This window comes from Sphaerodactylus townsendi, linkage group LG12 (assembly GCF_021028975.2).
Source record: "Sphaerodactylus townsendi isolate TG3544 linkage group LG12, MPM_Stown_v2.3, whole genome shotgun sequence".
Lineage (NCBI taxonomy): Eukaryota > Metazoa > Chordata > Lepidosauria > Squamata > Sphaerodactylidae > Sphaerodactylus > Sphaerodactylus townsendi.
The window spans coordinates 21,513,523-21,537,795 of NC_059436.1; the positions used below are offsets into that span (position 1 = coordinate 21,513,523).

General features: G+C 49.6%; 1 protein-coding gene across 1 annotated transcript in view; it reads left to right on the forward strand.

The window, feature by feature from the left end:
- The window catches only part of USP2 (ubiquitin specific peptidase 2), an 80,764-nt gene that overhangs the window by 28,046 nt on the left and 28,445 nt on the right, over positions 1 to 24,273 (forward strand). Inside the window, exon 3 of the mRNA XM_048513263.1 lies at positions 7,872 to 8,656. Coding sequence (XP_048369220.1) covers positions 7,913 to 8,656 — 744 coding nt within the window. The 5' untranslated portion in view covers positions 7,872 to 7,912. The remainder of the gene's footprint in view (positions 1 to 7,871; positions 8,657 to 24,273) is intronic.

A 24,273-nucleotide genomic window follows, 5' to 3' on the forward strand; every position in this document is an offset into this window, starting at 1 on the left:
TCTCGGGCCTTGCTTCTAGAAAGCTCGGCTCTCTGTGCAAGCCGGCAAAGATGTGAAGTTACAGTGGACGGAAGCTTTAGATTCAGGGCTGCATTTCTTTCCTGGAGTGTGGCAAGGGAGGCGGAGAGTTAGAGGAAGAAGAGCTTGGAGAGTATCACAGATCTGGATTCAAACATCCACTCTAACAGGAAGACTGACCTCGGGCCAATGATGTGCTCACCGCTTAATCTATCTCGCAGGGTTGCTCTGAGGATAAAATGTAGGAGAACGGTTATTAAGCGGTGAGCGCATCATTGGCCCGAGATCAGCCTTCCTGTTAGAGCGGACATTTGAATGTATGTATGTATATATGCATACATACATATATACATACATACATATATACACACACACATACATATATACACACACACATACACTCAAAAGAAATAAAACGGAATCGAAACCATAGAGACTGGAAATAATTAAATCTTCCAAAACATTTTTAATTAGCAGTATCAGTGGTGAAGACAACCCATGAGATTGTATTTTTGTTTAGGAGATATGTGGAATATTATTAGGGAAGAGCTGTCTTAACGCAGCCTTGATGTAACTCAGGGGTGTCCAACACTGGTATTCCAGATGTTCATGGACTACGATTCCCAGGTTGATGGGAATCGTAGTCCATGAACATCTGGGGTGCCAGAGTTGGACACCCCTGATTTCACTCAACCCAGACCTGATTTTGCGATTTGTTTTGTTTCATAATGTTTCAGCCCCCAGCCAAAAGGTAGTCCAGCTAGTAACAAAAAAAATCTTTAATGTGTGTTCATGACATTCGATCAAGGGCATCCCCTTCTCTTTGGATGTAAAAGCGATATGGTATCAATTCCTATTACCTTGTTTTTCCCTTCCGTGTGCTTCTCTCTACTCTTTGCTGTGGTGTTGCAATTTGGATTTTATTTATCTATTTGTTTATGTCCCACCTTTCTTCCCAATCGAGACTCAAAGCAGCTTACATAGTTCTCTCCTCTGTCTTATCCTCACAGTGTCCCAGCGAGGTAGGTGAGGCTGAAAGCTCTTGGAGCAGAGAGACCCACCTTTCTGTATATTTCTTCTTTCCTCTTTTCTGCTCTTACTGTTTTAAAATCTCCACATGTCGAGAGGTGTCATGATTAGAGTGTCTGGCTAGGACCTGGGTTCAAATGTCCACTTGGCCATGAACCTGACGGTGGAGTACCTTGGAAACAAGTCACTGTTTCTTAGCCTAACCCACCCCACGGGGTTGTTGTAAACGTGAACTAGGGAAGACTGATTTGCGTATGCAGCCATGAACATCTTGGAGGAGAGGCGAAATACTTGATAGGCAAAGAAGTTGCTGTGTAGAAAAGTTTTTAAAGGATGATAAACCTTGTGATTTAAGTCTCAGTGTGCTGCCATGAGGTACACAGTAGTGCTGCATGACTCGGGCCAGTGAGCCAAGCCACAAGCCGGGAACAGTAAGAAGAATGTCATTCCTTTGAGTCATCAGTCAGCATATCTGAGGGGAGAAATTCTTCTCATGGCCCGGAATGTGACGCTCGGTCAGCACATGACCACGGCAATCACAGAATTGAGTCATGCCCTGAGAGAATTGCCCCGGAGTGTAAATTCATCTCAGCCACTGCCCTTGCTCTTTTGGAGCATGTGATAGCCCTGAGGTCCCAGGAAAATGGAGAGGTTGGGGATCAAACTGTGGATTACAAGGGGAAAATGGCAAGCTTTATTTTATAGATACTCGATGCCTCAGGGCCCTTCATGTTACGCAGGGATGATTGAGGGGATCTCAGGAGCCGCCTTTCCTTAAGAGGAGAGAGGCTGCAGCGTTTGGGACTCCTTTTTAGCTCTTGGAGAGTGAGACGCCTGAGGGGGATAGGGATTGAAGCTCCATATGAAATTCATGGGGTAGAAAATGTTGACAGGGAGAAATTTTTCTCTCTTTCTCACAATACTAGAACCAGGGGGCATCCATTGAAAATGCTGGGGGGAAGAATTAGGACTCATAAAAGGAAACACTTTTTCACGCAACGTGTGATTGGTGTTTGGAATATGCTGCCACAGGAGGTGGTGATGGCCACTAACTTGGATAACTTTAAAAGGGGCTTGGACAGATTTATGGAGGAGAAGTCGCTTTATGGCTACCAATCTTGATCCTCTTTGATCTGAGATTGCAAATGCCTTAACAGTCCAGGTGCTCGGAAGCAGCAGCCGCAGAAGGCCATTGCTTTCACATCCTGCAGGTGAGCTCCCAAAGGCACCTGGTGGGCCACTGCGAGTAGCAGAGAGCTGGACTAGATGGACTCTGGTCTGATCCAGCTGGCTTGTTCTTATGTTCTTATGTTCTTATGTTACTTTACCCCTGGTGGTTTTTTAATGTATCTGGTGGATTGGCAGCACATTTCAACCAACACTTGGGCACAGTGGTGGGATCCAAAAATTTTAATAACAGGTTCCGATGGTGGTGGGATCCAAAAATTTTAATAACAGGTTCCAATGGTGGTGGGATTCAAACAGTGGCGCCGCCGCACACACGCACCTCCAGTCCCTATTGGGCAGGGAGGTTGTTTTAGTAACCCCTTCTCGGCACTCAGAAAAAATGAGTAACCACTTCTAGAGAAGTGGTGAGAACTGGTTGGATCCCACCTCTGCTTGGGCATATCATAACCATTTCTCCACTTAATGGGTGTGATATGCCCAAGTGTCGGTTGAAATGTAGGAATTTGAAGGTAGAACAGTGGAAAACGTGTTCCAGGGTGCGGGGGGGGGGGGGAATCCCAGCCATGTTAGCCTGCGGCAACTGAGGCAAAGAGGAACCTTGTAGTTACCCTGAAGACTCACAGATTTTATTTTTGGATTTCTCAAGGAAGGGCTGTGGCTCAGTGGACAAGCCTTTGTCTTGCGGGCAGAAAGTCCCTGGTTCAATCTCCGACATCTCCCATCAAAAGATCTGGTAGCAGGTGATATGAAAGACCGAATCCAAAGGCCCTGGGGAGCAGCTGCCAGTCTAAGTTGACAATACTGACCGTGATAGACGGAGGGTCTAATTCAGCATAGGACAGCTTCATCAATGGGGAGGGGCTGTGGCTCAGCTGTAGAGCATCTGCCTGGCCTACAGAAGGTCCCGAGTTCAATCCCAGCCCCCCCCCCCTCCAGTAAGCATCAGGTTGTAGCCGATGAGAAACACCTCGTCCTGAGAGCCCAGAGAGTGGCATCCAGTCTGAGTAGACAAACCAAACTCTTGAGAACCAGCATGTTGTAGTGGTTAAGAGTGGTGGACTCTGATCTGGAGCACTGGGCTCGATTCCTCACTCCTCCACAAGTGCGGCAGACTTTTATCTGGTCAACCAGATTTGTTTCCCCGCCCCTCTTCATGAAGCCTGCTGGGTGACCTTGGGCCAGGCACAGTTCCCTCCGAACTCTCTCAGCCTCACCTGCCCTACAAGGTTTCTGCTGAGGGGAAGGGAAAGACTTTGTAAGTCCTTTCGAGTCTCCATGCAAGAGAGAAAGGCAGGGTATCAATCCAGATTCCTCCTCCTCCTCCTCCTCCTCCTCCTCCTCCTCTTCTGATAACTCAAAAGGGCCTGATTCCATCTCGGGCATCTTGATGTGTTCACGGCTGCAGTCCCCGGGCTTTCGGGTGTGCCCCAAGGCATCTCTGTGTTTTGAAAGAAAGGGGAGACCTCCAGAATATTCCATCGGGAAGGGCAAAGTGACGTTCATTGCTATACTATTTGACCTCCCCGCACGGGAAAGTGCGCTGTAATTCAGGCGCGGCTTGTCCTTTGGCAGAAGCAATTAAAGGGGCTGGAATTAGTCATGCCAAGGAGCATGCTCTCCAGAGGGCACCCTTTCGCCTCCACGGCCCTCAGCGTGAGAGGGCCTGTCGGCAGGTCTTGGAAGTGGCTGTCGGAAGCCACGAGGGCGGCTGCAGTCATGCGTGGAATGTGCCGTGGCAACCTGTTTGCTTTCCAACCTCGTGATTCCACCTGATGCATCAGGAGAGCATCACAGCGAAGGATCACATGGGGGGTGATGTGCCGCCAGGAAGAGTCTGAGAGGGGAGGCGCTTTCCCCTTCCCAATTAAAATTTTGCTGAAGGCCAGCGTTCCTGGCAAAAGAACAAAGTGGTTTTGTGTCTGTAAACTTTCGGGATTAATTCCTTGCCGTTTCTTCTTGGGCTCTGCCTGCTGCTTCCTGATGCGGAAAAGCCAGCTCTGGTTCCTTTATGGCTGGATAGGGTGATCTGGCTATTAGAAATGGTAGATGTAATTCAGAAGACTTTGATGGATGGAGGACAAAGGGATCGAAGGCATTTAGAAGAAGTGGAGGAGGAGGAGGAGGAGGAGGAGGAGGAGGAGTTTGGATTTATATCCCCTCTTTCTCTCCTGCAGGAGACTCAAAGGGGCTCACAATCTCCTTGCTCTTCCCCCCTCACAACAAACACCCTGTGAGGTAGGTGGGGCTGAGAGAGCTCCGAGAAGCTGTGACTAGCCCAAGGTCACCCAGCTGGCGTGTGTGGGAGTGTACAGGCTAATCTGAATTCCCCAGATAAGCCTCCACAGCTCAGGCGGCAGAGCTGGGAATCAAACCCGGTTCCTCCGATTAGATACACGAGCTCTTAACCTCCCACGCCACTGCTGCTCCATTTAGCCATGATAGCTCAACAGAACCTCCATGTACAGGGGAAGCGTGTCTCGGAATACCAGTCGCTGGAAGCAAAGCAGCAGGGGCGGGCTATTGCTTTGGTGCCCTGTGGGTGGGGCTTCCCAGAGGACACAGGACGAGGGGAGTGTCCAGATGAATCTCTGGTCCTGTCGAACAAGGCAAACTTTAGACTGAATGATGAAAGCATCTGTACATGCTCAGAGTCACACGTTTCACGATAGTTTCGCTAGAAGCAGATTTCATAGTTGAACTCAGCTGAGCCCAGCAGAACAATTCCCCCCCCCCCCCGGCCGCCCTTTTAAACATTCCTTGACCCAAAGAGGAATTTTGCATCACGAGATTCAAGCGTTTTCAGCTATAGTGTCAGATTCTGAGCGTGAGCGTGCATGTCAGGGCCAGACTGAGGTTGATTATTTGTGATTCCCGATATGTAATTTGATTTGAAACAGCACCACCACCCCAAAAAAAAGAAAAGCTGGAAAGGGGGAATTAACTCTGTTCTTCTCAGAGAGGGTGAAAAAGTTTCTTAACAACTTTTTTCTCCACTCTGCGAGAGTTATTTTTAAAATAAACTTCTGTTAAATCTCCTGCCCTTTCATTGGGGCTTTTAGTTTAGAGAAGACAAATTTTCTAACCTTTATCCATGCTCCCAGCCCCTTTTCGTTTCTCTGGCCCCTTCCGCACACGCAAAATAATGTGTTTTCAAACCACTTTCACAACTGTTTGCAAGTGGATTTTGCTATTCCGCACAGCTTCAAAGAGCACTGAAAGCAGTTTGAAAGTGCATTATTCTGCATGTGCGGAATGAGCCTCTGTTTCTTTATGGTTTTCCAAACGGTTGTTTTTTTCTGCCAGAACCCCAGCAGGCTATAGTTTTGTTGAAGGGGTGAGAACTGTCTGTTGGCGTTCTTTCTCTCGTGGAACTCCAACATGCAGGGTTCTTTGGTGACAGTGTGTATGTTAAGTGCCTTCGTTGGCTTCTTTGTCGATAGAGGGAATGCTGAACAAACCAGTTTGAAACCACGATCTAATGCTGCACAACAGAGAGAACTTTGCCAGAGTTAGTTTTCTCACTGCAGTGAGACAATTGACCTGGGGGGGATTTTCCCATTTCTCCAATACTTAAAGGTAAACCAGCCTTCTCAGGTTCAGGGACAAGTCTTGCCTGTATTGAAAAGTCCCTTACCTTCTGTGCAAAATCGCTACCCTGGTACAAAAACACGGTTTGCCCAGCAGGGGGCGCTGGTTCCCTTGGCACCACCGGGTATTGCCTGTAAACAAAAGCAGGAGTGTTGAGTTTCTGTTTATGGCTCCTCTCCGAAGTAGAGATGACTGCCTGGTGTTTGTTTCTACAGAGTAGATTTCATAACAACAAGCCTTGTGCATGTGTAACACTCAGTTTTGCCAAGTGCATTGCAGACTCTAGTGTGTCTCCTGAATGTAAAGGGTTGCCCGGGAATCTGGGAGGTGCCAGTTCTCATTCCCACCAGAGGCCAAGGGGGGGATCTTGTCCTGGCACAGGAGAGGGAATTTCATGTGGGCACAGCTGTCCTATCTCTTGTTGGACCTCTCTTGCCCATTTAAGCACCCAAGGACTGGATCAAATTAGCAGCCCATCTACCTATGAAAATATGTGGGAAGCCCCCCCCCCCGTTCCCCCAACCCCATGTTGTTTACTCTGACTGATGTTGGCACTGTGGGGGTCTCAGTTCTCAGGTGTTTGGTTTGGAATTTATTTGTTTACATTTATTGTCCACCCTTTTCCGTGGTCTCAGGGCGGCTTACGGTAAAAACCCTACACAATCTTATCAACAATGGTGAAATCACAATAAAAGCCCATCGTGAAAACCCTAAAACAATCTAAAATCCCAACCACCCACCCCACCCACCCACTCACAAAAAAAAGTGTATGGACACCTCAGGGATCCTCCTCCCAGTGGGGAGAGTCAGCCAAACACCTGGGCAAAGAGGACGGTCTTTGCCAGGGGTGAAACTTCAAGAGAGTAGGTGCTTGGTGAACCTCTGGAGGAGGGGCATTCGACAGTGTAGGGGCCACTCAGAGAAGGCCCTTTGGGCTGTCCCCACCTGATCTCAGTGCCTGGGCAGGAAAATATGGGCAGGTGTGCTGTGTCAGGTACCCAGAACCGAAGCTGTATATGGAATCATGACTCATAGAGAAAAGACACTTCTCCACCGCCATCATGCCCCATGCTTGCCTGACCAGGAAAAGCCATAGAGCTGCTGTTTGCCCTGCTGGTTTTGACATCTGATGAAGGGAGCTTTCATACCCCATAAATCTTGTAGGTCTCAGATCTTGCTATTCTACTCAAGCCAACACAGCCGGCCTGTGAAACAATTTGTCCTGATGGGAAACTTCCAAGTCACTATCAGTACACTTAAGTTCCCCGAGGAAACAAATACCGGTGGCTGCTTTTTTGGGGAGCGGCGGGGGGGGGGGAGTGGAATAGATAAATGGGATGGGGGAGAAAGGCTTAAGCCCGTTCTGTCTGTGCACTACAATCCCTATCCAAATCAACCCACTGCAGAAATCAACTTCCCAGTGGGGAACTCTGGCTCTGATAGAAAGTCCACGTGATGGCCACAAGAGTATCCTAACATGAGAATCAGCCCCGAGTTGTTCTTTTTTGTTGCTACATTTAGTCCTTCGATCCAGAACGGGTTTCCGTAAACGTATTTGGCCTTTAAACCACTTCCCCGTTAAAATGTTTCTGTTTTGTGTTTGAAACTCATTCCGCACATGCAGAAAAATGCACTTTCAAATTGCTTTCAGTGCTCTTTGAAGCTGTGCGGAATGGCAAAATCCACTTGCAAACAGTTGTGAAAGTGGTTTGAAAATGCATTATTTTGCGTGTGCGGAAGGGGCCAGAGGAACGTTTTGTATCTCTTCTTTTAATTACTTAGAACTCATGGGTATTGCAGGGGGGGCAGCAAAGTGTGAGTGGGCCAGACCCATAGCCACGTTGGGGGGAAGGGGGGCTGTGCCCCATCAAACATTTGCCGTGCCCTTCCAATCAGCACTAGGGATTGGTGTGAAATCTGTCACAAGTCTTTCAAGTGTAAATTCTCTATGGAAAGGGAAAGGAAAGAATGCTCCTGTTTCCCTTGTTCGTGGTTCCTGCTTTGGTGGTTCCTTTACGCCCTGCCTTTCTTTCTGCCCATCTTTCTAGTCGATGCCACCAGGGCCACCTCCGATGCCCCATCCCACAGGATGTCCCAGCTGTCCTCCACCTTGAAGCGCTACGTCGACTCGTCCCGCTACTCGGATAGCAGCTACAGCAAGGCCCCCACCGGCTATGGCGCCTACTCCTCGTACTCCTCCAACCTGTCCTCCTCGTACCCAGACAAGGAGAAAGTCAGCTACAAGCCCGGCACGACGTCCAGCTACTTGACCTCCAGTCACTTGAGGACTTCAGGGGGGAACATCTCCTCTTCTTCCTTGAACTATGATGGGGGCGGGCGCTTGCTCCAGTGCCCCAGCTCCAGCACGAGGCTGAGCCCCAGCTATGGTCGGGTGCCGGTGCGACCCCCCGGCAGCGGAGGGCTGAGCGGCGGGGCCGGCTATTCCTTTGGTAGCACAGCCTCCACCAGCTACGGCACCACGCTGGGCCGCAAAAAGTCCAGCAGCCATTCGGACCTGGCACGGGACTTGTCCGGCATCCACCTGTCCGACTCGTACCGGGTTGACTCCTCCACCACCCGTGGGTCCCTCGTGGCTCGGAACCGGCAGGAGTTGTGTACCCTGCAGGGTTTCTACCAGCAGGCCAACAGGCGCTCGGATTACGTCAAGGATTATCTGGAGTCCTGCAACCGCAAGGGAGGGCGCTCACCGGTCAGTCTTCATGGCAATAGCCCCGAGGTCATCACCCCCACCCTGCGGCCCATCAGCAATTGCTCCCTTCAGCAGTGGGATCGGACGGAGAGCCGGACAGACATCCTCGCCAGGGAGCCTTCGGTAAGAGGCTGCTGTTGCTTCTGTCGGCCTGTCTGTTTTTCTCAGGCTCTCTCTGTCCTATCTTTCTGTATCATTTATTCCCCTCGGCTGGCACCCAGGCAGTGGTGAGATTCAAATAAATTAAGAACCGGTTCCGGTGGTGGGATTCAAATAATTTAACAACTGGTTGTTTACAAACACTGTTGTAACAACCGATTCTGCTGAAGTGGTGCGAACCTGCTGAATCCCACCACTACACCCAGGGCAGCTTACTGTGTTCTCTTCTCCTCCATTTGTATCCTCACAACAACCCGGTGAAGTAGGACAGGCTGAGAGTGTGAGTGCCTGGCCCAAGGTCACTGATGAACTCCCATGGCAGAGTGGGAATTTGAACCTGGGTCTTCCGGATACTAGTCTGACATTTTAACCCTATATCCCACTAGCTCTCATATAGTATAGGGCTTAGCCATGACAGCTTGTAGGGCTACTGTGGTGGGTGTGGAGAACTTTTTCTTTACGAAAGGCAATAGGTTTATCCCCGCCGTGTAGTGCTAGGGAGTCTTTAACATGAAAGATTCCTCAATTGCTCTTATGGAACTCCCCTGTGGATTAATGCTTGGAGCCAAAAGTTGAGCGCGGGATCCGCAGTCAGCCTCTTATACAAAATATTCGAGTGCCACATTGCATCCCTTTATGCTGCACCCCCCTGTTTGGTAAGCCGGGACAGCATCTGCTTTAGTCATTTAAAGCTATTGACCACCCTTTTAACGGTTCTGGGTTCTGCCTGTGCTTTAATTCGACACTGGTAGCCTTATCAATCATATCCTCCCCAGCTCCATGGAACTAAGTGGTGGCGGCAGTCTGAAATTAAAATACTTTCCCTGGGATTCTCCTGGGAGTCTTTGCAAATGCTACTCCTTCCTAACTCTTTTTTTTCAACTAAAAAAGGCGGGGACTCCTCTTGACCAGGAGCCACAAGTTCTACAAGACCAAAGCGGCTAACTGTTCCCTTCTTTCAACATCAAATTCAAAACCAATGTGATGGCAGACTATCTTTGAGTATACCTTCCAAGAGCCCAAGCTGAGATGGATATACAATAAGGCTCGCTTGTAATTCCTTCCCTTAATTTGTAATCTCCGCGGAGGTTTCTTAAAATTGACTTGCAAGAGCGAAATGTTCCCCCACTGTACTATAGTGGTGCAACTTATGGAACATATAATGCCTCAACTGCCCTAAATACGCAGGAAGCTAGACCAGGCTTTGACCTTCCTTCCTGCTAAGTTTAAGGAATACCTGTTGCTGGGAAGGTGGCATTCTTACTAAAACAACTCTTTCTTCTGTGATTTTAAATTCTGTAGCTAGGTTCCTTTTAGGAACCTTGGAATAATACCTGTGGTGGTTTTATATATGGAACATCTGTCTGGATAATGCTGGTTGTTATATTCGTTTTATGCCTAATAAAGGTTTTATGTATGTATATAGTATAGGGCTGTTTCATATGTTTTTACGTGGTCCAACAGGGGGCTAGGTGTGGAGTTTGAGCCTATAGCCAGTGGTGTGAATTTTACTTCCAGGGATTCGTTATGGATTACATCAGTCCCCTGCCAGCATGGCCAATTGGCCATGCTGGCAGGGGCTGATGGGAATTGTAGTCCATAACATCTGGAGTGCCAAAGGTTCGCCACCACTGGCCTACAGTCAAGTTTGATTCCTGCGAGGTATTGCCCAGTTTGAACAAAGCACCCAACTTAATTCTCCTGCTGTTGCTTTAAATAAAGAACAGAAATTGTCACTTAATGCATCTGTGTTGCCATTCCAGAACAAGCGCGGGCTTGCTTTGTTTTGCAGGGTGAGTAACGCAGAATTAGCAGAAACACACAAACATTCCTTATCATTTAGGGAAATACCAATGGATTGCAGACTTCGGCTCACTTTGCAGTTGTAGGCATCTCTTCCCCTGAGAGTTTGGGTCAAGTCAGTAACTCTCCCAGGCAGGAAAGGAGCCATTTTTGTGGAAGGTGGAAGAGTTTGGAAGAGTGTGTGTGTCTGTGTGTGTGTGTGTGTTCCTCTTTCGGGCCACTACAATAACAGATGCAGTTGAACAAATAGTAGAAAGAAAAACAGTCTCTGTGTACCTTGCTGCGGAAGTTTAGGGTAAATACACAGAGCACACCCTTCCCTGGCTCAGAGAACATGGCACGGTGGCCTGGTTTTACTGTGCCAATGTCAGGTGAGGTCACCTGTTCCCATGCCCAGCCTCTGCCTCGGGCTCTTTGCGTTCCTGTAATCAGGACACCTGTCAGTGGAGAAGAGAGTGTGTAATGCTTTGAGTGTTGTGACTCGGATGGCTCATCAGATCTCGCAAGCTAAGCAGGGTCGGCCCTGGTTAGCATTTGGAAGGGAGACCACCAAGGAAGTCCAAGGTTTCTGTGCACCCCTTCTCTCGCTTATTTACTAACTTGATGGTGGCTGCAGCTCCCCTGCCCCCCTACCTGGTGGCCCATCCCACCTCTACAGCACTGGCTGCTCCCTCACCTGGCTGCCCAGGAGTTTTGTGTCAGCAGCTGGGGGAAAGCCAATGCTTGCACGTCTCTTAACCTGCCTGCCCCCATATCGTGCACCTTCCTGTGTTGAGAGAAAAGCTCTCTGCACTCGTGCAGCCAACTGTTCTCTGGTTTGGTTTGTTTTTTTAAAAAAACCACTTTTTTGTTATTTGTTTTGGTTTTCAGATCTTTCTGCAATCCCAGGGAGGGGAAATCCCTCAGTTTTGCAGGAAAATCACACCCTCCCATCAAAGCGGCTCCAAGCTGTGGATTTAAAAAATCGCTGCGTCACCCTGCTTTGGCTGGCTATTGTGGACTCTTGACAATTATGTGATGATGATATGACAGAGCCTATCTAGTCCAGGGCTTAGTCTAAAAAGACTTATTTAAAGGCTTTGTTTCATCATGAAAGTGCTTGAGTGACCTTGGGCCAGTCTAGCCTCCCTCACAGGGCAGGTTGCTGTGGAGGGGTAAGGCGGTGACTTCAGGATGGTCACCCTTTAGGAAGACCGGAAGGGGTAAGCTGCTGGCGCGACGCTGGACCGGCGGATGCGATTTCGCTTTCTGGGGCTTGCCGTTTCCGCCCTGTCACAGAGGCGAGGAAACCGGCAAGTCCCAGAAGCGCCGCTCCCGCAGCCATCGCTGCGTAATGCCGAATGGCAAAGCCCCCTTCCCCAATGGACAGAGCACCTTTCAGCTCCCGGGCCGCTTCCTCTCGGGCGATACCTTGTCCCGTCCCTTGAAAGAAGCCAATTGTCGATCCATTTTGGGAGGCTGCCGCGACTCGCCTTGTGCCTGCAGTGAAGGCAGTCGCGGCAGCCTCCCCAAAAAATCGAGCAATTGTCTGAAATAACCTGGCGGACGCTGACAAATTGTTTTAGAAGGTGAAAATCGTCCCGCCAAAAGCGGGACGTCTGGTGAGCCTGTGTGAGGGCAGAAAGGTGGGAGGGAACCAGGCAGGCTGCTCTGAGCTCTTTGGGCAGGATTCAAATGGGTTGGGCCAGGAGAGAAACAACACGCCCTCCCACTAAAACGTAGGAACCTTATTAGTTGAAGCCGGACTTTGGTGCTCCAAAATTCCTCTGCATTGGGCCCACAAAAAGGACTTGCGTGTGCAGCCAAGGAGTGTCTTCCATGTCCCTCCAGAGTACATTCCCGAGGCTGTGGTGGGCTCACCCACGGAGACGCACAACCCTCTGTGTGTGCTGAGACTTCTTGCTCCAGCCGTGAGGCTCTGCTTGCCAGCCCTCAGCCTTCCCTAATCTGCTCCTGGGGCCTGTTGACATACGCATGTGTGTTCCCAAGCCGGTATTAAGCAATTATACCTGTTATATAATCTCTGGGGACCGGAGCCAGGGAGGGAGAGACTCAATTAGAGGCTCTGGAGGCTGCCGCAGTTTCACCCTTTCCCTGCTGGGAACCATGGGCGCCCACGTCTAGTTGGATAGGAGCAGAACGGGCGGCTTTTCTGTGGGTCAGACCCTGCGCTTCAGATGTCTGAGTCAGGACTCGATCCCAAACAAGGGGCATTGTTTGGGGGAAATTGAGGTTGACACTTTATTCTTTATTGTTTTACTCTTTACTGTATTGTCGGGCCTACTAAAGGCTTTCCTTGCGGCAGTTCGCTAGTTGCTGTGGGTTTCGGACTAATGCTGTGGTCGCCAGGTCATCTGTAGATCTTGCGTTCCCTAACGCTTCCGCCAACTAAACGTTAGGAACAAGATCTTACCAGACCACGTCACAATAAAGCCCCGAAAAAAACCCACAAGCGTTCCAACCAGTTACTCTTTACTGTTCAACTTTTTGTAGGGTGGCTGGTTCACCATTCTTGTAGTTTTGTAGTTATAATTTTAAAATATATATATTTAAATATATATATATTAAAAAAGGACTCGATTTCCAAGCTAGTGTTCTTGGCATGAACCTCTCAAGGTTGTGTCTCCCCCACCTCTGCACCAGGAAGATTTTTTATTTGTTACATTTTCATCCCACTTTTCCTGCATTGTGTTCAAGATGGTGCAGCTCCTTCCGGGCATCTCTGCTTCATTCTCACAACAACCCTGTGAGGTTGATTGAGCAGAGGGTGACTGACCTCATGGCAAAATCGGGATTTGAACCCAGGTCTCCCAGATTCTAGTGCAATGCTGTAACCGTTGCACCATACTGCTTGTTGCACGTAGGGATAGCCAGGGTGGAAATGGCATAAACAGGATAGAAAAAAGCATTTATTAATCAGGGCCCAAATGAAACAGGTAAATACAGTGGAGTGGGGCCAAGCCAGCCCTGGATACAACAGCAAAGATCTTAAAGACAAACAAATATTTTGGGGTGTGAGCCAGGGCGCATGATGCCTTCTCCGGCTCCTGAAACCCAACGCTGCATAAATTGTTTGGTTTTTGATGTGCCACAAGACTCTTTGTTCTTTTAGCTGTGACAGACTGATGCAGCTGCCGGTCTAGAGTTTCCAATTCAGATTTTTTTTAAAAAAGTCACACATCCCCCAGACGCGCACCCCCCAAAAGGAGATATTGTTTCACGCTTTTCTTCATACCCTGCGCCACATGAAGGCGCCTATGCTAATTCAGCTTGACGCCCCTGTTTGAAGAGTATTGGCATGGCTTTATTCTAGACAAGCCAGATTCAGTCTGTTGTGGACAGGAAAGGCCTGGAGAAATGATGGTAAAGAGCCACGTGTCTCCGGGCATACGCAGAGTACATTTTTCTTGCTTTGTATGTAGACCAAATGAGTCCTGACTAAATTGCAATCCAACATCGTCTTATTTGAACGTAAACATAATGCCAAGAGAATTTTCCGTTGTATAGGCAGCCCTGAAACATTTTTGTTGTAGCTACTAAATAAAGTTACTGTGTTAAACTGGGGGAAAAAAATTCCCAGCTTGAGTTAGAATCATAGAGTTGGAAGAGACCCCCAAGGGCCATCCAGTCCAACCCCTGCCATGCAAGAACACACAATCAAAGCTCTCCCGACAGATGGCCATCCAGCCTCTGTTTAAAAACCTCCAAAGGAGGAGTTTGGGAATCCCAGTGCAAATTTAGCCCGAGTCACAACCTCCTTCCCGCTTACAGTGCCTTCTGCAGTTTTTTGCATCTGGGTTAACACAGAGGCAAAAAATAATGCCCGGGGGCGGGGAAGAAGAAGAAGAAGAGTTTGGATGTATATCCCCCCTTTCTCTCCTGCAGGAGACTCAAAGGGGCTTACAATCTTCCTTGCCCTTCCCCCCTCACAACAAACACCCTGTGAGGTGAACAGGTGGGGCTGAGAGTCTCCGAGAAGCTGTGACTAGCCTCAAGGTCACCCAGCTGGCTGGCAGTGTGTGATGCAGCACAGGCTAATTCCACTGTGAATTCCCCAGATAAGCCTCCACAGCTCAGGGCGACCCAGAGTCTTCCGGGGAATCAAACCCGTTCCTCCAGATTAGATACATCGGTGCCTTAAAACCTCCTACTTGCCATCTTTTGTTTGAAAGAACTTGTTTTCTTTTGCAGTGTGGCTTTTGCAGGAGTGTCTCATGGCGGGCTTTCGCTTCTCCAGTTACAGAGGACTCTGGGCGGGCTACCTTTGGGACCGGGACAAGGTGCCGGTGGGGACTTGAGAGCCGGAGAGCATTTTGGGGCTGTGTGGGAAGGGGCTGATCCCTGGCCATGCTCCCCCACCCCCATGGGGTTTCTGGATTAAGCTGCGTCTGACTAGCCCAGAGCCGGCAGCCTGGCAGAGCCCTCAGACGGAAACAGAAGAGGCAGGCAGGGGCGTGAAGAAGCAAAGCGGCAGAACAAGCTAGGCCGGGCAGCTGGTACATTTAGTGCTTACCACCTCCGTGTATTTGCGAACACAGCGGGGTGACATAACTGGAGTTGGGCAGCTTGTGGGATTGCCAGAGACGGCCCGAGACAGCTCCTCCCGCTAACACTGCTTGCTAGGAGCAACGACACTGCACCTCTGGGCTTGGAAATGGGTTTCTGCCCTCCTCTGGGGCCGTGCAGGGGGCGGGCTCCTTTCCATCTTGGTTTTGGAGTAGAGTAAAGTGCTGCCCCATGATTTTATAGCTTTACCCCTTCCTTGGGGTTTTCTCTGCGGTGAGATAAACAGGTACTTGCCATGCCTGCTCTGCCCCGCCATGTCCGCAAACTCCTGGTTTTTTCTTTTGGTGGTCTCCCACCCAAGTACTTCAATTCAGAGCCCTAACCCCAAGCTTACTAGCTTTTCGAGATTGGTCTAGTTGTAGCTGGTGGTGACCTGCGAACCTTTGGCACTGATATGAGCAGCAGGATTACAACTCGCCATCAGCCCCTACCAGCATGGCCAATTGGCCATGCTGGCAGGGGGCTTTGATGGGAAATTGTAGTCCAATAATCCTGTATCTAGAGTGCCAAAGGCTTGCCACTACTGATTGGCCCACGCTTGTGGGCATAGGAGGTTAGTGAGCCCATGCATAGCAGAAGCTAAGAGCTCATGTATCTAATCTGGAGGAACTGGGTTTGATTCTCCGCTCTGCCGCCTGAGCTGTGGAGGCTTATCTGGGGAATTCAGATTAGCCTGTACACTCCCACACACGCCAGCTGGGTGACCTTGGGCTAGTCACAGCTTCTTGGAGCTCTCTCAGCCCTACCTACCTCACAGGGTGTTTGTTGTGAGGGGGGAAGGGCAAGGAGATTGTAAGCCCCTTTGAGTCTCCTGCAGGAGAGAAAGGGGGGATATAAATCCAAACTCCCACTCTTCTTCTTCTATAGCCTGAACCGTCCAAATCAGGTCTCCGCCTAGGTAGCCATCAAGGTAGTGTTGCCCTGCTGTAATTGGAGGTTCTAATTGGAGCCAGGATATATCCTTAGAACCTGTTTCCCGTGTATGAAAGTTTACCCTGAAATTATCTGACTAAACAGTACCCCTGAGCATGGGCAGAATGCCTTTCCCTGACTACTAATAGCAGCTAGCTCTTATTTGTTTCAGTTGCAACTTGAAGGGCTTCGCCAGGACTATTCCCATGTGCAAATGCCACGCAAACGCAAAAGTGTAGCTTTCGGCATTTGAAATAATTGATGGGTTTTTGTGTTAGTAACGGTCATGTTTCTAGTCTCGAAGGCTGGAAGGACGAGCGTGGCAGCAGGCGGGCAGTCTTGGAAGTGAAATGGAAGGGGGCAGGCATGGATGAGCTTGCCCGGTGGTCTGACGGGAAAGCACTTGGCCCGTGCTCAGGGGCATTAGCTTAAAAAACTGGTTGACTGGGAAGATTCCTCCATGTGTTTGAATCCTGAACGAGCCGGATTTAGATAGGGACATGGTGCAACTGACCACTGCATGACCTTGATGACCCTAATACAAAAATAGGCCAAAAATAAGTCAGCTCTGCGCAGTGTTTTTTTTATTTATCTTCAATTCGATAGATCGTTCCAGGGCTGTGCAGTAGTTAAACAATGCCAATATTGATAGAAGACATTTGCAGAAACTCCGTTCAAACCCAGTAGCCAGGATTAGACCAGGAGCACAGGATCGGTTCACAGACCTAGTTCCTCTGAAAAAGAAGAGTTGAAGAAGAAGAGTTGGATTTATATCCCCCCTTTCTCTCCTATAGGAGACTCATAAACTTATAATCTCCTTTCTCTTCCCCCACCCCCCACAACAAACACCCTGTGAGGTAGGTGAGCCTGAGAGAGCTCAGAAGAATTGTGACTAGCCCAAGGTCACCCAGCTGGCGTGTGTTGGAGTGCACAGGTTAATCTGAATTCCCCAGATAAGCCTCCACAGCTCAGGTGGCAGAGTGGGGAATCAATCCCTGTTCCTCCAGATTTGAGCTCTTAACCACTACGCCACTGCAAGGATCAAACAGGGTTCCTTATGAGACCCTCCTGCTCAGTTTCGATATCAATGATATGGTACAGGCTTGGATTCCTAAGATTTCATGTCCCCTTCTTTGCTTGAGCAACTAACTGGAATACACTGTACCAGGCTACTCAAAGATTATAAAAAAATGCAAAATATTTATTATTTAACAAAGTTACAAGGTGAATAACAAACAGGGACAAGACCACGCGGTATCAGGAGTTTGTAAGCCGCCTTGAGTCTCCTTATAGGAGAGAAAGGCGGGGTGTAAATCTAAACTTCTTCCTCGCCTTTCCTCTCCCTCTCCCTCTCAGCAGTTCTTCTATGAGCTCCTCCTTCTCAAATGCTTTCTTCCTGCGGTCTTTTGCATGGTGGTTGTGGCTTCCCCACACATACATACACACTCCTTCACCTCCACTTCACCGACCTCACCAAGGGTAGTAGCGCACAAAGTTCTCCCACACCTAGAAAAGGACGGGCTGACAGCCAGGTTGGGAATGACTCTGCAACATCTCTTTGAATTATCTGTTCATCCCCACCCCCACCCAGCAAAAAAAACCATGTGGGGAAAACTTTGATTGTGAAAACGGGGATGCAAGCAGGTTCTCACAGGTTCCCGAGAGTAGGTTACTAATTATAGGGGGTTACTAATTGGTGATTTTGCCACGTGAATTTTGCCTTAGTTACGCCCCTCCTCTCAGCAGTAGCGCGCAGAACTTGAAGCAGTCTAGCAGGAGGTGCACCAGCGTGCGTGGCAGCCTGCGCCTGCGTGCTTTTGTTTCCCGCCCAAGGACCGGTGCAGCCGCTGCGTCCTTGCCACAGCCCCGCCCAGGAATGCCCCGCCCCCGGAATGCCTAGCCACGCCTCGTCGTGCCCCGCCCAGCCCCATTGGCGCCACGCCACAGTTTGAATCCCACCACCATGGGAACCTGTTACTAAAATTTTGGGATCCCACCACTGAATAAACAGCTCCCTCCTTCACTTTACCCCCACGATCATTAGAGAAGAGGGAATTGGTCAACCAGCCATGGATGCCCTGGCCTACAGTGGAATTTGGCCCCAAGGAAATCTCTGATGCAAGAGGGTTCATGCAGGCACCCTTCGCTGGCTGGCGGTATGTGGTTCCCACCTCGCACATCTCTGCCTCCAGGGAAAAACCCAGAGATGCAGCCGTGTCTGGTAGACGGTTGCTCCGACCTTGCAAAGCCTCTATTGATCGGGTGGGACCCAGAGCCGGGAAAGGCCCATAAGCTCTGGGTTCTGAAATGCCCACCCCTTGCAGCTGATCCAGGGCCTGAAGGGGTCTTGCAGATCTGAACCCCCAGGTTCCTCCTGTATTTCCCCAACTGTCCTGCCATTCTGGGCATTTTTCTCCTGCCTCTCTTGCAAATGGCGAAAGAGCCACTTCTCCGTTCCTCTGTGTTTGTCTTAATTTCAAGGAAGGCGAGGCTGAGAGTGTCTGTAACCGGCCCAAGGTCACCCCTGGATTCCTCAGCAGGGCAGGGATTTGAATCCAAGCCTTCCTGGTTTCAGTGTGACAGGCTAACTGCAGTGCCACCCTTAAGGCTGCCAATCTCCAGGTGGGGCCTGGAGATCTCCTGCACCCACAACTGATCTCTGGACTATTAAAACCAGTTTCCTCAAGAAAATGGCGTCCTCGGGATTAATTCTGTATACATCATAGACTCTGAGCAAAATCCACCCTCCTCAAATTCACCCTTCCTCAGGCACGTGAAGCTGCCACATATTAAATTGCGCCCTTGGTCGCTCAAGGTCAGTGTTGCCTGCTCAGACTGGCAGCCGCTGTCCAAGGGCTCTGGCGGAGGTCTTGCATATCATTTCCTGCCGGATCCATTTTAACTGGAGAAGCCGGGGCATGAAGCCAGGACCTTCTGCAAGGCAGTAGGTGCTGTACCACTGAGCCCTTCTGCTAGCACTGTCCCCAAATCTCCAGGAATTGCCCGGGTCACAGTTGGTAACCTTACAATTCATCTGCACCTGCTCCGAACAATTCTGGCCCTTTTCTAACCGTGCCCTCTGCCTCGCCTCACCCCTTTCTGGATTGCAGCCCAGTTTTTTAAAAAGGAAACTCTCCGGTTTTTGTGCCTTTCGCCCTGCTCCCTGGCTGAACATGCATGAGGTTTGGCTGTGTTGTGGGAGTGGGGGCGAGACGCCAGTCTGCAGCCTACCCCTGCCTGTTGGCACGTCGCATGCCCCCTCTCATGGCCATGCGCGCCATCTCGCTCCATCTGGCAGAAAGCTAAGAAAGCCGCAGGAACGGGAGTCTCGCAGCACACTTTTCACACTCACAGAATGGGAACCTGTCGCGTTCACCTGTGCGCAGCGGGGACTGCATTTGAGACGGAACAATGCGGGTCCAATGCACAGGACAACTGGGATAAAAGGGGATTTCCCTCCCTTGGCTGGCTGCTCTGAAGCGCCTCTCTGTCAGCCTGCGTGTGTTTATGCAGAACAGCAAGAATTTGGCTGGGGAAAATTCCCACCAATTCCCTACATTTGGGCATGCCCCCAGCCGCCCCACAGAGGTGTACGCGAGTCACCCACCACTACCCCATCGATCCAACTGGTCAGTCGCCATCCCTCGCTTCCCTTCAAGGGGTCCAAAACAGCATGTGTGGTGCCCCTCTCCATTTTGCCCAGTGCTGAACTGAGAGACCACCAACCCCCGCCTTCCCCTACCTGTTGGAGAATAGGTCCCAGCATGGTGTAGTGATTATGAGCGGTGGACCCTTGTCTGGTGAACTGGACTTGTTTCCACACTCCTACACATGAAGTCTTCTGGGTGACCTTGGGCCAGTCACAGTTCTCTCCGAACTTTCTCAGCCCCACCTACCTCACAAGGTGTCTGTAGTGGGGAGAGGAAGGGAAGGAGCTTGTAAGGTGCTTTGAGACTCCTTACAGGAGAGCAAGGCGAGGTATAAATCCAAAACTCTTTTTCGTCTTGATTATGGTATCAATCCTACTGCAGGTACAGGAGAACTGTCTCCAGCAAAGTGTGGTGGTTAAGAGCAGGTGGATTCTAATCTGGAGAACCGGGTTTGGTTCCCCACTCCTCCACCTGAGTGGCAGAGGCTTATCTGGTGAACCAGATGTGTTTCTGCACTCCTGCATTCCTGCTGGGTGACCTTGGGCTAGTCACAGTTCTTCGGAACTCTCTCAGCCCCACCTGCCTCACAAGGTGTCAGTTGTGGGGAGAGAAAGGGAAAGGAGCTTGTAAGGCACCTTGAGTCTCCTTACAGAAGAGAAAGGTGGGGTATAAATCCAAACTCCTCCTCCTCTTCTCCCTGTGTATTGATGGTGCTGTCAGTACTTCTAGTACCCTGTTTCCCCGAATATAAGACATCCCCAGAAAATAAGACATAGTAGAGGTTTTGCTGAAGCGCGAAATATAAGGCATCCCCCGAAAGTAAGACGTAGCCAAGTTTTTGTTTGGAAGCATGCCCGACGAACAGAACACAGAAAAATAAGACATCCCCTGAAAATAAGACATAGCGCATCTTTGGGAGCAAAAATTAATATAAGACACTGTTTTATTTTTGGGGAAACACGGTAGTTCATGCTGACAGTTGTTGCACCCGTACATAGTTGAGCTCCTATCTCTTTTGAGGCCTTGATATCATCCTAGCTTCTTGGCACCTTCTTCCAGGACAATCCGGGTTAGGTCAGCTGAAGCCATTGGGTAATTGGAGATAGCCGTGCTTGCAGGGGAGCGGGTCGGTGTCATGGGGTCACAGGCCATTTTCACATTCTTCCCTGTTCTTTTCCAGTCTTGGTTTTTTATTTTCCCAGCCAGGAAGCGAAATTAGGATAACTGTGTAAAAGACCCCAATGAAATTAGAAACCGCTCTGTGCATTTCTGGAAGAGGCATGGGAACTTCATCCTGGAGGGGGGGCGACGGGGGGAGGCGGGGAGCTGCAGCTGACAACCAGGATTGGATTGCACAACGTTGCAGCAAGACCAGCGTGGATCGTACCAGTTGCTTGCGGTCACTCTGGTTCACGCTGTCAGAGCACCGCCCCGTAGGATCGTCACGTGACTAGCAGTCGCTGGAGTTCACTAAGTCCTTTGTTTTGCCTCTGTGTACTTTGGAATACTTGGAAAAGGCAGAACAGAGGGATTCAGTCGGGCACAAAGTCCCCCTAGTTCAGCGTTTCTGTGTCTGTGAACTGGACATTTTGGAAAGCAGGGCACTATGGCAACATTGTGTAGTGGTTAGAGTATCAGACTGCTCTCTGTAAATTACTTAAAAATTGGGCCAGAGGAGGGGTCTGTTTGAGCAAGTGTCTATCATTGTGTTATTTGTTTGTTTGCTTGCTTACTTGTTTAGTTCACTTTTCTGGCAAAACCAGGGTCTGTTCATAGCAGGGATTGTGGCCGCGTTCTGTGCGTACCTGGAAACAAACCGAACGAAAAGGCAGAAAAGGGATGGGTGGAGTAGGAGAGGTCTGAGGCAGCCCTGGATTATTTGCAGGCTTTTACATCCAACTTGGACTTGGCTGATTTTGTACTTCTTCCTGTGGCAGTGAGTTCCACAGTCTCCCTCTTCATTGTACGAAGGAAAGACTAATGCCGGTTTCAGAACAGAAGGCTGCTGATTCCAGGGCGAAAGAAGGGGAGTGTGTCCTTTCTCCGGCCGTGTCCTTCCTTTAGGGCAGTCTCCTCCACTATCTCTTATCAAGACAAAACAGAATTGCATCGCCCGGTAGTTGATATTCGTGTTGCAATACTTGCCTGCTGTTGGAAGTTTGGGAGTGGAAAGGTTAGGTGGGCCCCCGGGGAGAGGCCCTGTCCTTTAAGCCAACTCTGCAGAGCCCTGGGGTTCTCCAAACGCCGTGCCTCCATTACAAGACCAAAGAAAGTGAACAGGATTCCCTGGGAGGTGCCCGTTCACCCTGGCCTTCCTGACAGCGTTGTGGTGAAGATAAAACAGAGGAGAGGATAACCATGTATGCTTCTTTGGTTCCTCATAGGTGGAAAGGTGTGGCATGAATGAAATCAAATGAATAAATCTGACCAGGCGAGCCAATGCTGTTGGGGAATGAGGGACCCCAGGAGCCGACCCACTGCTGTTCCCCTGTTCTATCTTAACCTTGGTTCTAGGAACCTGTCTGCCATCTGACACTCGGAGACGGATCTCTTCCCTGCAGGCTGTTTGGCTGCTGAGGAAGTGGGAATATGATCGAAGTCTATAAAATTATGCGTGGGGTAGAAAATGTTGACAGAGAGAAATTTTTCTCTCTTTCTCACAATACTAGAACCAGGGGGCATCCATTGAAAATGCTGGGGGGAAGAATTAGGACTAATAAAAGGAAACACTTCTTCACGCAACGTGTGGTTGGTGTTTGGAATATGCTGCCACAGGAGGTGGTGATGGCCACTCACCTGGATAGCTTTAAAAGGGGCTTGGACAGATTGATGGAGGAGAAGTCGATTTATGGCTACCAATCTTGGTCCTCCTTGATCTGAGATTGCAAATGCCTGAGTAGACCAGATGCTCGGGAGCAACAGCCGCAGAAGGCCCTTGCTTTCACCTCCTGCAGGTAGCAGAGAGCTGGACTAGATGGACTCCGGTCTGATCCAGCTGGCTCGTTCTCCTGTTCTTATGCATCCCAGCAAAGCGATCGGTCTCACCAGCCAATCTGTGCCTGCTCTATTTATTCATTGAAAGCATTTGCACCCCATCTTTCTATGCGCCATATCAAGGCAGCCTGCAATACACAATACAATCCAATACAGCGCAGTCATCCGATAACAACAGCATCAAATACCATGCAGCGAAATCGAACAATTCTGTAAAATTACAATTTCGGGCAAATGTGTTAATGAAACCTAAATCGCTGCTTGCTAAGGTCTCAATGGTTAGAACTGGATTTTAAACGCTGTCTGAAATAAAAACGCCTTTACTTGACAACGGAAGTAGAGCAAGGAAGGAGCCCGCTGGGCTTCCGTAGGAAAAGCTTTCCAAAATCTAGGTGCCACAACTGAGAAGGCTCTTCCCCAGGTCCCTGTTGAACATGCCAATCGTGTGGACAAATAGCCCTCCACATATGATCTTAGTATACAAGCAGGTTTATATGGGAGCAGGCGATCTTTCAGGCACCAATGCCACAAAATGCTTTCATGTCAAAAAGAACTTTTAAACAGCTGTTTTTAAAAGTTAGAGGAATGCAGGGACCTGTTGATGCATATTTTGCCCAAGAGTACTAAATGGAGCTTCTGTGTTCAGTGGCAGTTACCTTAGAACCTGAAGAGTGGCACAAGGGGATAGGGGGAGGAAAAGGCGGAGAAGAAGAGAGTTGGATTTATATCCCCCCTTTTCTCTCTTGTAAGGTGACTCAGAGGGGCTTACAATCTCCTTTCCCCCCCCCCCAACGAACACCCTGTGAGGTGGGTGGGGCTGAGAGAGCTCTGAAGAACTGTGACGAGCCCAAGGTCACCCAGCTGGCATGTGTTGGAGTGCACAAGCTAATCTGGTTCACCAGATAAGCCTCCACAGCTCAAGTGGCAGAGCTGGGAATCAAACCCGGTTCTCCAGATTAGAGTTCACCTGCTCTTAACCACTACAACATGCTGGCTCTCAGTGTGAGAGCTGTTGGTTTCTTTGCCAGCTTGCATGCTTACCAGGGGTATCTGGCTGTTTTGCCTGCAGAAGGTCTGAGATTCAGTTCCCAGCATCTCCAGTTAAAAGGATCAGGTGACAGGTCTCTCCCCAGGACCCTGGAGAGCAGCTGCCAGCCTGAGTAGACAATACTGACGTTGATGGACCCAGGGCCCGATTCACTATAACGCAGCTTCATGTGTGTTCATGCATCTCCGTCAGAGCTTTCAACAAGCCTTTCAGAAATGTTTCCAGCACAAGCCCATTACGCTGTAGAGGTTAGAGCATCAGAGAAGGATCTGGGAGACGTGGGTTCGAATCCCTACTCTGCCAGGAAGCTTGCCAACCACACCTTCTCAACCTAACCAACTTCACAGGGTTGTCGGGAGAAGGATAATATCTTGCATGCCTCTTGGAAGAAGCATAGTTTCAAAACTCGGAACAAAAAAGAAGCTCTTGTGAATAGTGAGCTGATTGAAGCCCACGTATGCACACCTGCGCAAGAAGTCCCTCGATCTGTATAACCGAGCCAGGCGTCTTTGAATGCTATGAGTGTGGGAAGTGCATGTTCTTGGACTCACAACTCTGCATGTGGGGATTGTGTACTTGTGGACTAGCCGTGTGCATAACTTCCACCC